Genomic DNA, 13037 nt, shown 5'->3' with positions numbered 1-13037 from the left:
GTCTGGGGGCCGTTGTTACAAGTGTTTGTTTTTGGATGCAAAAGTCAATACACATACTGATTTTTGAGACCAAATGTGACGACATTACCCCACTAGCAATAGATCCATTAACAGTGGAGCTTGAAGCTTTAAATATTTAAATTGGGAACCTTAAATATTCAACTTGGCCACACCCATTTCATGGGCAACAGAATCTGTATCTCAACACATGTTGGGAGTCTGGAAGGAGAAAACAGTTGGGATCAGTATTGCTATTTTCCTGTTTCTTTTCTTTTCCTTCTGGGAATCTTTCCTCTTGTGGCAGGAATGCGTTGGTCAGCCATTCTGTCGCGGCTCCCGACTATTTTCCCTGAGACCCTCCAGGCGATCCACCTCAGGACTGAGGGGAAAATCAGCCCAAGATTCAACAGCACCAACATTCTGGGAACTGAGCTCCAAATGTCTTCCTTTTAATCGATACCACGCTGGAGTCACATTTTCTTCCAATGTCACCCATTCTCAAAGAGGACAGGAAAATGGTGGCTGGGGAAATAACACTGCGATATTAGTGGGTGAAACATTCCTGCAGGGAATGTGAGACTCAATGGCAAAGTCAGCAGTTATTGTCTTTGAGAAGTTAGTGCTCTCGACTGTCACCTTGAAGTGCTGTAGCCCGGGTGGTGAATGTGTTCCCTCAGCACCGTTAGACAGAGAGTTCCAGCATTTTGACCCAATGGTGATGATGAAGGAATGGCAATTTGTGTCAAGTCAGGATGGTGCGTGACTCTGAGGGGAAACCTGGAGGTGGGAACATTCCCATTGCATCTGCTTCCTTCGTCTTTCTGGGTGGTGGAGGTGGTGGGTGAGGAAGGGGCTGTCAGAGAAGCCTTGGGTGTGATGCTGCAGGGCATCCTGTAGATGGTGCCTCCTGCAGCCTTGGTGAAGGGAGTGGAACCTGAAGCCACTTGGTGTGTTGTTTTGTCTCCAGGTTAATCCATTTCATCTGAACTCCTTTGTGCATTCACTAAAGTACCAGACAGAGGGATAGGTTCTTATTGTGTGATGACGCACAGCATGCATTTTACATGTTGGATCATGGGATGTAAGTGTCAATGGCTGTGCTACATTTATTATCCATCCCCGCTTGCACTTGAGAAAAAAGGGTTGTGGCCAAAATATTGTGTGATTTCAAGAAGAAATTAGATATAGCTCTTGGGGGGGATGGAGGGGGTGTCTTTTGGGTCGGTCTTTTGGGTGGGCCAAACAAGTAAACAAACTTAAATTACGTTCGGACAAAGAAAAAGGGGGCAGCTCCCCAAAAGGAGGGGGAATGGCCCGAACAGAAACAAAAGGTACAAAGGAAACTTAAGACGAGTCAAATCAAAATGTGATTATCGGGGTCTATAACTCACCCCAGCCCCTGCGGTGCCCAACAGGCACGGAAGGCGTCGACTGTGCCCGCAGACACCACATGCTCCCTCTCCAGGGACACCCGGCTGCGAACGTAGCTGCAGTAGAGGGGCAGACAGTCAGGACAGACAGACCCCTGATTGACCACTGCCTGGACCTGTTGATGGCGCGTCTCACCAGGCCCAGGAGCAGGTTCACGAGGAGATCACCATCCCAACCTGCCCTTATGCATTTGTGAGGAGGGTTAAAAATCCAACATTATTACATTGGAATTGAGTTGGCAATCCATGGAGCGGGTCTTTGAACATTCTGATTGGTTCTTGGATACCCAATCCCCTGACTGGAATCCAATTGGACAAAGCAGCTCTCTGATTGGTTAACAAGATTGTTTGGCCATCACTGGTGATGTCATTTCCTCTTTGATACAATTGCTTTGTGGTCCTGGAGTATAAATTGAAGTCCTTTGGCTAGAAGCTTTTAGGTGTTGTTGGTGTTTGTCCTCAGTTTAGGAACAGAAGCTCACACTCACACAATGGATTCCCAGATTTCCCAGAACTATCACCAGGATTGTGAAGCTGGTGTCAATAAGCAGATTCACCTGGAACTCACTGCCTCCTATCTCTATCTTTCTCTGGTGAGTCTTGTCTCAAAATCTATTCTGGTAAATCCAACCCTTTCCCCATTTCAATCTAACTTGTTTGTTTGAGTTTTGTTACTGTCCTATCTAAATATCAGTTTAACCCAATTTTATGATGAGACTGAGATATGGTGATGTCCAGTATTAGTTGCTGTGCTCAGTGTTCCTGGAGTTACTGGCTTCTTCTACCTTGGACCTTTATGCATGGGATTTTGTACTGAACATAGTGTAGATGGATTCTGGTAACTGATAAACACTTACTACGTATAAAGCTTATTTTAGTGTCACAAGTAGGCTTCCATTCTCACGGCAAAGGAATTCCTCCCTAGTTGTCCCACACAGGGACCTGGATGGATACACTGAGGGAGAATTTAGTAGCTGATCAGCACATCCTCTGGACTGAGAGGAAACTGGAGCAGGCAGAAGAAACCCATGCAGACATGGGGAGAATGTGCAAACTCCACACAAGCCAGCAATTGAACCCAGATCCCTAGTGCTGCAAGGCAGCAGTGTTAACCACTGCCACCCTTAATGTGACTTTCTATTGATTCGAATGGGTCTGTGTTGTGGTTAACGGAATTAGGATTGTTCTCTTTCAGACGCCTTTCTTTGACCGGGATGATGTGGCCCTCGACAATTTCTCCCACTTCTTCAAACATCAGTCCCGGGAGAAGCAGGAACATGCAGAGAAGCTGATTAAATTCCAGAATAAACGTGGAGGCCGCATCCTCCTCCAGGATGTGAAGGTGGGAAAATGGCTGCTTTAATGATGTGGTTTCAATTTGTTACACTGCCAGAGAGAATAGTTTCTTTGTTCAGCTTCTGGTGTCTTGATCTCTTGCTACTGGCTCAGTTGTCACCAAACAGAGTAATGTCTCGGTTTTTCTGTGGGGGGGGTGGTGGGGGGAGACTGAGCTAATCACCTTGTACACTAGTCCTGTAGCCCTGAGCAATTCTTATACTCCTTCTCTCAGTCCAAATGGACAAGCTGGAAGCTCCCTGAAATAACTGTCCTGTCTTTCTTTCTCCATTGTAGAAGCCAGAGAGGGATGAGTGGGGCAACAGTCTACAAGCAATGCAAGTAGCCCTGGATCTAGAGAAGAATGTGAACCAGAGTCTCCTGGATCTCCACCAGCTCGCCACCACCCAGACTGATCCTCATGTAAGCTTCACTTCATCATAACTCTGATCTCTGGTGGACTTGTCTTTTGAGTTGATCTCACAATCAGCTCAGTGACCAGTTAGACCCAACACTGCATTGTCCTCAATCCCCACATCCTAGTGTGGGCATGGATATGACGAGAGTAACTTTGCTAGTCTCGGGTTATTTCTTTATCCAATTACAGTTGGCAACATTATTAATATTAGTGGTGTTAACTGTGGGAGTGGGATCTCACTGTGCACAAGCTGCTCAATTTTCCAGCAATGGCTACACTTCTGAAAGGATTTGATTGGGTGCAATGTGCTATGGGTCAGAGCAAATGCATCAGTGACATTTCAGCAAAATGTATTGGGTGTGGGCCAGAACGAGTCCAAATCACTTCAACTCCATGCAAGCAGGAGTGTAAAGAGAATTAGTTAGAGGAACTCATCTTATTATTTGACCATCTCTTTTTCTTCCCCTTCCAGCTGTGTTCCTTTCTGGAGACTCACTTTCTGGATGAGCAGGTCAAGACCATCAAGCAACTTGGAGACCACATCGCCAACTTGAAGCATCTGGGAGCCCCTGAGAATGGGATGGGAGAGTACCTGTTTGACAAGCTCTCACTGGAGGAGAGCACTTAATGGGACACCTGGGATTGGATTGGAGATGGCTTTGCTGCTGAGATGTGTTTCCAATTCCACCTGACCCACTGGGCTTTCTCCAGGAAGAAAGTACTTGTAGCATTAAGAAATCATTAAATAAAAACCTTTCACTGGTTTTTGTCTATTGCCCTTTATTCAGACAATGGATACACTTTTCCTGCACATACTTGGAGCTTGTGGTAGCTTGAAGTCACAGAATGATTGATTGACTGGATTATCAATTACAATAGTGATTTAGATCCCCAGGAACCCCCCTTCCAACAGGGGAGGATGGAGCACAAGTATCCAGCCTTCAACTTTCCTAGTCCTGCCTCGCTTCACGTTGTGGTGAGGATCTATTCAAAGCATCTACAAGAAATCCTGGGTTGAAGGAATGTGGCCTTTTTTTTTTGTAAAGCAAGTATGGGGCACAATAGTTCCTAGTACACTCTCCATAGCTATCTTAACCAATTGGCTGGCTGACTGTCTCAACACTAGTACCTTTTCTCATGCAATATAAATTGATTTGATTTATTGTCACATGTGTTAGAACACCAGTGAGAAGTATTTTTGCATGCTATACAGACAAAGCATACTGTTCATGAAGAATAGGAGAGTGCAGAATACTTTGTTAGGTCACTCTCGCTCCTTTTAATTATGCTGGCCACTTAGCCAAGACAGCAGGAAGTGTAGACAGTCACTGGATGGCAGGCTCGTTTGCGTGATGGATAAGGCTCCATTCACAACCCTTTGTAGTTTCTTGTGGCCTTGGACAGAGCAGGAGACATAAGCTGTGATGCAACTGGAAAGAATGCTTTCTATGGTGCATCAAGTTGGTGAGGGTTGTAGCAGACATGCCAAACTTCCTTTGCCTTTTAGAGTAAGGATGTTGCTGGGCTTTCTTGTTGGACAAAGACATGTGAAAAGTGTTCACCTGGGTGGACCTGCACAAATACCAATTGTAAAGGGTAGATCTATTAGACTCTACTGGCAGCCAACTTGAGGTTCAGGTGCGCTAAGTGCAGCTCACTTGCTCATGCTGTGTTCATATAAGGGCCTGTTTGTCAGTGACTGAAGCATTTCCCCCACTATAGCCTTATCATGCAAATCTAGGAGATGGCACTTGCCTGGTTCATTCCCCATGGCTTAACCAGTTCTCCAGCCTGATTTGAAGTGAAAAAGCTTGGCAGTTGACTGTTCACTAGTGCATTCTACATGGCAACACATCCACCAGAGCCCACTTTCCACCCAATCTTCTCATGCAGTACAAACTGATGTTCCCTTCACAGTTCTTACGCTTGGCTAATCTGATGTGTGCATGACAAAAGTGCTAGCCACTGTGTAGCCCTGGAGGCAGGAAATAGAGTATGAGAGAAAGCTAGCTAGCAATATAAAAACACAGTGATGGTGTCTACAAGTATTTGAATAGAGAACTAAAGCTGGTGTTATCCCTCTAGAGATGAAGGAAATTTGTAATGAAATGGCAGAGGCATCAAACTGGAGTTTTGTGCTCACCTTCAGAGGCAAGAACTCAAACTGACCCAAAGATTCTTGAAAGTCAAGAGGTGATCAGGGAGGGATGGCCATCACCAGGGAAAGGGTGCTGGGAAAGCTATTCAACCTAAAAGCTGACAAGTTCCCCCTGGACCAGATGGCTTTGCATCCTAGGGTCTTGTAAGAACTGACAGGCTCAAAGGATCTCCTCCTGCAGCCATTCTGCAAAGTGTAACTGCTGCTTATTTCTGGATTTGCGATTAAACACATCTTGACGTGTAGTCGCAATCTGGTGATCTGTCTCACCTAACATCACGTTCACCCACACCTCACAACTGTCATGAACTGGACACGTTCCCCCAAAATTCTCCAATCACAAAAAAATCCCACTCCCTCTCAGGACCCGAATTATTCAAATCAGTTGGCCACTGTTGTTCACTGAGCATCTGATTTACATCTCAATCCTCCTGAGAAACTGCCCCAGAAGGGGGAGTGCACTGAAGTTCTTCCCAACGTGGCTGACTGATATTTTCTTCCCCTTTTCTCACAGAATCGCTACAGTGCAGAAGAGGCCATTGGGCCCATTAAGTTTGCACTTACTCTCTGACAGACTATCCCACCCAGACTTTCACCCCCACCCTATCCCTGTAACCCTGTTCATTTACCGTGGCCAATCCATTCAATCTGCACACCTTGGGACATTAAGGGAAAATTTAGCATAGCCAATCCACCTAGCGTACAAATTCATCTACACTTCCCACTGCTTCGGGAAAGCAGCCAGCATAATCCTGGCCCCTGCATATCCCAGACATTCTCTCTTCCACCTTCTTCCGTCGGGAAATAGATACAAAAGTCTGAAAACATGGACCAACGGATTCAAGAACAGCTTCTTCCCTGCTGCCGTTAGGGTTTTAGAAAGAAGTTCATAGAATCCCTACAGTGCAGAAGGAGGCCATTTGGCCGTTCACATCTGCACCGACCATAACCCCACCCAGACCCTATCCCTGTAACCTCATGCATTTACCCTGCTAGTCCCCTTGACACCAAGGGGCAATTTAGCACAGCCGATCCACCTAACCCGCACATCGTTGGGCTGTGGGAGGAAACCGGAGCACCCGAAAGAAATCCACACAGACACGAAGAAGAACGTGCAAACTCCACACGGACAGCGACCCTAGTCAGGAATAGAATCCGGATCCTTGGCACTGTGAAACAGCGGGGCTAACCACTATGCCACCGTGCCGCCCATCAAGTTAAATCAAAACATCTTTAGAGTGAGGGAGGAAACCGGAGAACCCAGGGGAAACCCACACAGACACAGGGAGACCATTGCAGATCCCACACTGACAGTGACCCCAGTTATTTTACTGAATTCAAATTTCACCAACTGCCATGGTGGGATTCCAACCCAGGTCCCCAGATATTAGAATAATTAGAATAAGCAGTGACTCAGAAGACTTAATGTAACTGGGCTCTGCAATAAACTTGTCTTAACACCTCCACTCAAAATGATGTTTTAGAGGATGATTTTTAGGTACAGATGCTTCATGTTGAGTTTGTATCAGTGGAGGAGGTCGAAGGTCAATCAGCAATGACATCACGAGTTGAGTTGTCAATCAGAGGAACCTCTCCTTTCACATTCTGATTGGCCCCAAATATGATCCTTGCTCCTCCTCCTTTTGAGGAGCCGCCCCTTTTTCTTTGTCCTAACGTAATTTAAGTTTGTTTACTTGGTTCGACCCGAAAGAACGACCTGAAAGAACCTAAAAGACCCCCCCCCCCCAGATCTGATCCTGAGGTGATTAGATTCCAATTGGGCAAGGCAGCTGTTTGATTGGTGAACAGGAATGGGGTGGCCATGGTTGATGATGTCATTTCCTGTTTAGGGCTCTTGTGTTGGGGCTCTTGGGGTATAAATGTGAGTCCTTTGGTAGTGAAGTTTTAGGACATTTGTGCTTATCTTATATTTGTAATACAGGGGTTTTCTTGAGTAAGCTGGTGGGGAGTGAAGAGAAGGAAAAAAACATGGACTCCCAGATTTCCCAGAACTATCACCAGGATTGTGAAGCTGGTGTCAACAAGCAGATTCACCTGGAACTCATGGCCTCCTATCTCTATCTTTCTCTGGTGAGTCTTGTCTCTCTATTTGTACCTGAGATAAAAAATCTATTCTGATGGAGTGAATTCTTTCCCTGAGTTGGTGCCTGTTCTATTTGCTGCCCTTCCTGTCAGTACGGCCTAGGTATTGGTATGACTGGACCTGGTCTACGAATTAGCTGCTCAATGCTGGATTATATACAAAGCAAAAGTGTTCTGAATCTTTGAATATTTGGTCTTAAAATGTTACAGGCATTTCCTGTCCATCCTCTTAAATTGCTACTTCTGGGTGGAATTCTTGATTCCAGAAGAGTTGAGTCAAGTATCGGCCAGACTGGATTTTATTTTAACTCATTTGTGGGGCATGGGTGTCGCTAGCTGTGTTAACATTCATTGCCCATCCCTAGTTGCCTGAGGGCAGTTGAGTCAACCTCATTACTGGGTCTGGCCTACACGTGATTCCAGAGCCTCAGCAAAGACAGCAGATTTCCTTCCCTGAAGGACATTAGTGAACCAGATGGGTTTTTCTGACAATCGACAATGGTTTCATGGACATCAGTACATTCTTAATTCCAGATTTTAAGCTTGAGTTCAAGTTTTGCCATGCTGGGATTTGAACCCAGAGTGTTAGTTGAGTTTCTGGATTAATAGTCTAGCAGTAATACCACTAGGCATTGCCTCCTGCTTTTATTGATACATTCAGCTTTGTGCTCACTCCAATTCAATTCCAGCTTCCACAAAAGCAGAAAATGCTGGAAAATCTCCATAGGGAGAGAATAGAGCTGGTGTTTTGAGTTTGGATGACCCTGTGTCAGGCTCTGCAGTATTTTGCTAGTTTTCAGACTGCCTGAGAGGGTGAGCAATGGGTTCTCAATGAACCTGTAGCTTCATTAGTCCACCACTGTCTTGTTATATCTGGAGATACTGTATAATGGAAGTTGATTGGGAAATGGTAACAATTTAATCATGATATTCCTAACAAATTTTATAATCAAGAATTGAGACTATTGCATTTGAAATTTATTACTCAATTTCCCTAGTGTTAAATATAAAATCCAAGTTGACTTCCCCAGTGGGGGTTGTGTGTGTGTGTATATATATACACTTGAGAGCAGATGCACACAAACTGATAGCATTGCTGGTGTTGGATGTTTTTGTTCCAATTCTTTCTGGATAATCTTTACAATTTGGGTTACAGACCATTTCATATCCCTGAGGGAGTAAGGATCATTTAGAATGATTTCATTTTGAATAGTCAGCTTGACTTTATTGTCACATATTAGACAGTGAAAAGTATTGTTTAGTATGCACTAGAGGAAGTCAGCTTAACATTTGTAGATCCATTCAGAAGTCTGATGGAAGGAGCTGCTCTTGATGTGTCCTCAGGCTTTTGTATCTGTCTGGGGTGCATGGGGTCCTTGATGCTGGCTGCTTTGGAGGCAGCAGGAACTGCATCCAGTCAATGGCTGGAAGGCTGGTTTACATGAGCTACATTCACAACCCTTGGTACTTTCTTACCTTAGTGAGAGCAGGAGCCATACAAGCTGTGATGCATCCAGAGAAGATGCTTTATCTAGTGCATCTGTAAAAATGGATTTGAATTCTGGAAGGGGACTTGGGGCCTCTGTGTTGTGGTTAATGGAATTGGGATTGTTCTCTTTCAGACGTCTTTCTTTGACCAGGATGATGTGGCCCTCGACAATTTCTCCCACTTCTTCAAACACCAGTCCCGGGAGAAGCAGGAACATGCGGAGAAGCTGATTAAATTCCAGAATAAACGTGGAGGCCGCACCCTCCTCCAGGATGTGAAGGTGGGAATTGGGGAAAATGGCTGCTTTAATGATGTGGATTCAATTTGTCTCGTGTACAAGGAGTTCTAAATTGTCCCATAACCCTGCATAAAACTGGGGAAATTGTTGACCTGATCCTGAACTCCTTCCTTCTCTCAGTCCAAATGGACAAGCTGGAAGCTCCCTGAAATAACTGTCCTGTCTTTCTCCATTGTAGAAGCCAGAGAGGGATGAGTGGGGCAACGGTCTCCAGGCAATGCAAGTAGCCCTGGATCTAGAGAAGAATGTGAACCAGAGTCTCCTGGATCTCCTCCAACTCGCCACCACCCAGACTGACCCTCATGTAAGCTTCACTTCTTCATTGTAACTCTGACCTGCCTCAATCCCTTATCACATTGTTGTCTGTGATAGTGTGGGATCTTGCTGTGCACATTGCTCCATTTCAACAGTGGCTACACTAAAGTGCTTGACTTGTCCCATTGTACAGTTCAATAGAGGCCCATCGAGTCTGCACTAACACAAAGAAACAATTGACCTCATAATCCCATCTACCAACATTTGGCCCATAGCCCTAAATGTTATGATGTGCCAGCTGCTCATCCAGGTCCTTTGCTTTAAAGGATGTGAGGCATCCTGCTTCACCACCCTCCCTGACAGCACATTCCAGATCCTCTGGGTAAAGTTTTTTTTCTGTCACATTCCTGCCCCTTGAACTTGTGACTTCCCTTTTTCAACTAAGGGAAACAGCTGCTCCTTCTCCACTCTGTCCATGCCCCTCGATCAGGTTGCCCCCTCAGTCTTTTCTGCTCCAATAACACTCAACATATCTCCATAACTTAATGCTCCATCCCAGACAGTGTCCTGGTGAATCTGCTTCACATCCTTCCTATAATGTGACAACCAGAACTGCACACAGTACTCTAGCTGTGGCCTCAACTCCAATATCACTTCCCTGTTTCTGGAACACTTCCTAGCTTCCTGTCAGTCATGGAATAATTCTGTTTAAATTACTCCTTGCAAAATGCATCATCTCACACTTCAAGGTTAAATTCCATTGGACCATTCCAAGCCCAAGATAGATCCCTTGGTAAACTACTGGGCCATGACTTTCAGTCCCTAAATCAGCCTTCAGTGATCACTTTGTCTCACGCTACTAAGTCCATTTTGAAACCACTTATCAAGTTCCCATGCACAATTGCCACCTTGTTTCTCATATGGGACCTGGTCAAAGGCCTTGCTGAAATCCATTAGACTCCATCAGCTGCATTACTGTCATCAAGACAGCTGGTCACTACCTCAAATGCGATAACATTTGCAGGGCATGACCTCCCTCTGAAGCCATGCTGACTATCCCTGATCAAGTCTTGCCTCTCCAGGTGGTGATTGGTGTTCCTTCAGAAGTGTCCAATAGTTTACAGCAAATGCTTTTCTTTAGCACCTTTCAGTGACCTGTGGAATATCCCAAACTGATTTTCTCTTGAAGAGATGCCTTGGTAGTTTACCATAATCCAGCCATCTCCCTACACAAACACAGGTGTGAAGAGAATGGGCTCTGCAGTAACTCAACATTCTTGCGACTGTCAATATTTCTTCCCCTTCCAGCTGTGTGACTTTCTGGAGACTCACTTTCTGGATGAGCAGGTCAAGACCATCAAGCAACTTGGCAACCACATCACCAACTTGAAGCATCTGGGAGCCCCTGAGAATGGGATGGGAGAGTACCTGTTTGACAAGCTCTCACTGGAGGAGAGCACTTAATGTGACATCTGGGATTGGATTGGAGATGGCTTTGCTGCTGAGATGTGTTTCCAATTCCACCTGGACCACTGGGCTTTCTCCAGGAAGAACTTGTAGTGAGGAATTGAATTTGGATAAATGAAATAAAAAAAATTAACTGATCTTGTCTGTTACCCTTTTATTCAACACATTTTTTTTATTTGACACCATTAATGCTCAGGTTTACAGTGTAAGAAAAGGCCCTTCAGCCCAATTGTCTATACTGCCCAGTTTTACCACTATGCTGGTCCCAATTGCCTGCATTTGGCCCATATCCCTCTCTACCCCAGTAACTGTGTTGGTTATAGAACAATCACTAACTCAATGGAGTGGGGCCTCTCTAGCCTGCTCCACCATTCAGGAAGATCATGGCTGATCTGATTTGTAACCCTGTCCCTCCTCCCTGTGACCTTTCACCCCTTGTTAATCAGGAATCTATCTTGCTCCAACTCCTTGGAGGAAGTGTTCCAGAGACTCAACCCAGCCAGACAGGGACAATATTCTTATTGGTCCTAAAGAATAACACCTGATGGACAGTGACCTCTGAGTTGTGAGGAAACATTCTCTCTGCATCCACCCTGTGAGTGTCCCTCAGGTGAGGATTAGACTGGATCTCCCATTGAATTCCCCCTCAGGTCCATCAGCTCAAATCATCCCAACAGGAATTCCAATTGAGGTCCTGCTGCCTGAAGGGGGGATTTGAGCCTGGGGGAAGGTGGCAAAAGTTGAACAAAGAATTTTAGTTCTACATCAAGTACTTTTTTTTCAGTCTTTCAAAGGTCTGATTAAATACACTGCCCCCACCCTAGCCTTGTGATTAAATGCCTTCTTGTAATGCAGGCATTGGGGGAAATAAACACTACTGCCCATCTTACCCTGACAAGGGCAATAAATACTCACCAACAAAATCAAAGTTCCCATTCCAGCCTCTCAGCATCATGACTTGGAAATCTACCATCACTCCAATTGGGATCCTGGCACTTCCTCTCTAACGGTATGATGGTTTTCCCTGCACCAGGTGGACTGCAGGGATTTGAGAAGCTGGATCTCATTCTCCCTTCTTTTCCCCCACCCCACTAATTTGAGGGCAATAGAGGATGGATAATAAATGTAGTGCAGCCATTGATACTGGCATCCCATGATCCAATATGTAAAACACATGCTGAGCAATTCAAGAATCTATCCCTGTTAGGTTTGTTAGTGAATGCATGAAGGACTTCAGATTAACTTGGAGAGAAAACAACACACCAAGTGGCTATAAGTTCCTCACCAAGGCTCCAGGGGGTGCCATCTACAGGATGCCCTGCAGCATCACACCCAACGCTTCTCTGATAGCCCCTTCCTCCCTCACCACCACCACCACCCAGAAGGACAAAGGAAGCAGATGCAATGGGAATGTCCCCACCTCCAGGTTTCCCCTCGGAGTCACGCACCATCCTGACTTGACACAAATTGCCGTTCCTTCATCATCACCATTGGGTCAAAATGCTGGAACTCTCTGTCTAACGGTGCTGAGGGAACACATTCACCACCCGGGCTACAGCGCTTCAAGGTGACACTAACTTCTCAAAGACAATAACTGCTGACTTTGCCATTGAGTCTCACATCCCCTGCAGGAATGTTTCACCCACTAATATCGCAGTGTTATTTCCCCAGCCACCATTTTCCTGTCCTCTTTGAGAATGGGTGACATTAGAAGAAAATGTGAATCCAGCGCGGTATCGATTAAAAGGAAAACGTTTGGAGCTCAGTTCCCAGAATGTTGGTGCTGTTGAATCTTGGGCTGATTTTCCCCTCAGTCCTGAGGTGGATCGCCTGGAGGGTCTCGGGGAAAATAGCCGGGAGCCGCGACAGAATGGCTGACCAACACATTCCTGCCACAAGAGGAAAGATTCCCAGAAGGAAAAGAAAATAAACAGGAAAATAGCAATACTGATCCCAACTGTTTTCTCCTTCCAGACTCCCAACATAGATTGAGATACGGATTCTGTTGCCTATAGAATAACATTTCTACAAAGATGCAAGAACACATCCTGATTATGGAATGGGTGTGGCAAACCAAGTTGTAT

At 45.4% G+C, this 13037-nt stretch overlaps 2 protein-coding genes across 2 annotated transcripts; both read left to right on the top strand.

Annotated features, from left to right (window-relative positions):
• The first annotated feature begins 1921 nt into the window (after nt 1-1921).
• Nucleotides 1922-3811, top strand: LOC145360651 (ferritin heavy chain-like). Its single transcript, XM_080216003.1, has 4 exons — nt 1922-2023; nt 2626-2772; nt 3063-3188; nt 3656-3811. Exons 1-4 carry the CDS (start codon nt 1922-1924, stop codon nt 3809-3811), a joined length of 531 nt encoding a protein of 176 aa, XP_080072129.1.
• Nucleotides 3812-7330: 3519 nt separating this feature from the next.
• LOC145360672 (ferritin heavy chain-like) lies at nt 7331-10950 on the top strand. The gene is made up of 4 exons (XM_080216025.1): nt 7331-7432; nt 9067-9213; nt 9410-9535; nt 10795-10950. The coding sequence occupies exons 1-4, from the start codon at nt 7331-7333 to the stop codon at nt 10948-10950; spliced, it is 531 nt and encodes a 176-aa protein (XP_080072151.1).
• Nucleotides 10951-13037: the final 2087 nt, after the last annotated feature.

Source organism: Carcharhinus amblyrhynchos, chromosome 2 (assembly GCF_965287045.1).
Source record: "Carcharhinus amblyrhynchos chromosome 2, sCarAmb.v2.hapA, whole genome shotgun sequence".
Lineage (NCBI taxonomy): Eukaryota > Metazoa > Chordata > Chondrichthyes > Carcharhiniformes > Carcharhinidae > Carcharhinus > Carcharhinus amblyrhynchos.
The sequence above is the reverse complement of the archived record's forward strand: the minus strand, read 5'-3'. Positions and strand labels throughout refer to the sequence as shown.

What these genes read in the sequence shown, in the direction of transcription:
- LOC145360651 (XM_080216003.1), top strand. Translation starts at nt 1,922, where the DNA reads ATGGATTCCCAGATTTCCCAGAACTATCACCAGGATTGTGAAGCTGGT. An exon ending in CCTATCTCTATCTTTCTCTG is followed by an intron (nt 2,024 to 2,625) that starts GTGAGTCTTGTC and finishes GTTCTCTTTCAG; the next exon opens with ACGCCTTTCTTTGACCGGGA. An exon ending in TCCTCCTCCAGGATGTGAAG is followed by an intron (nt 2,773 to 3,062) that starts GTGGGAAAATGG and finishes TCTCCATTGTAG; the next exon opens with AAGCCAGAGAGGGATGAGTG.
- LOC145360672 (XM_080216025.1), top strand. Translation starts at nt 7,331, where the DNA reads ATGGACTCCCAGATTTCCCAGAACTATCACCAGGATTGTGAAGCTGGT. An exon ending in CCCTCCTCCAGGATGTGAAG is followed by an intron (nt 9,214 to 9,409) that starts GTGGGAATTGGG and finishes TCTCCATTGTAG; the next exon opens with AAGCCAGAGAGGGATGAGTG. An exon ending in CCACCCAGACTGACCCTCAT is followed by an intron (nt 9,536 to 10,794) that starts GTAAGCTTCACT and finishes TTCCCCTTCCAG; the next exon opens with CTGTGTGACTTTCTGGAGAC.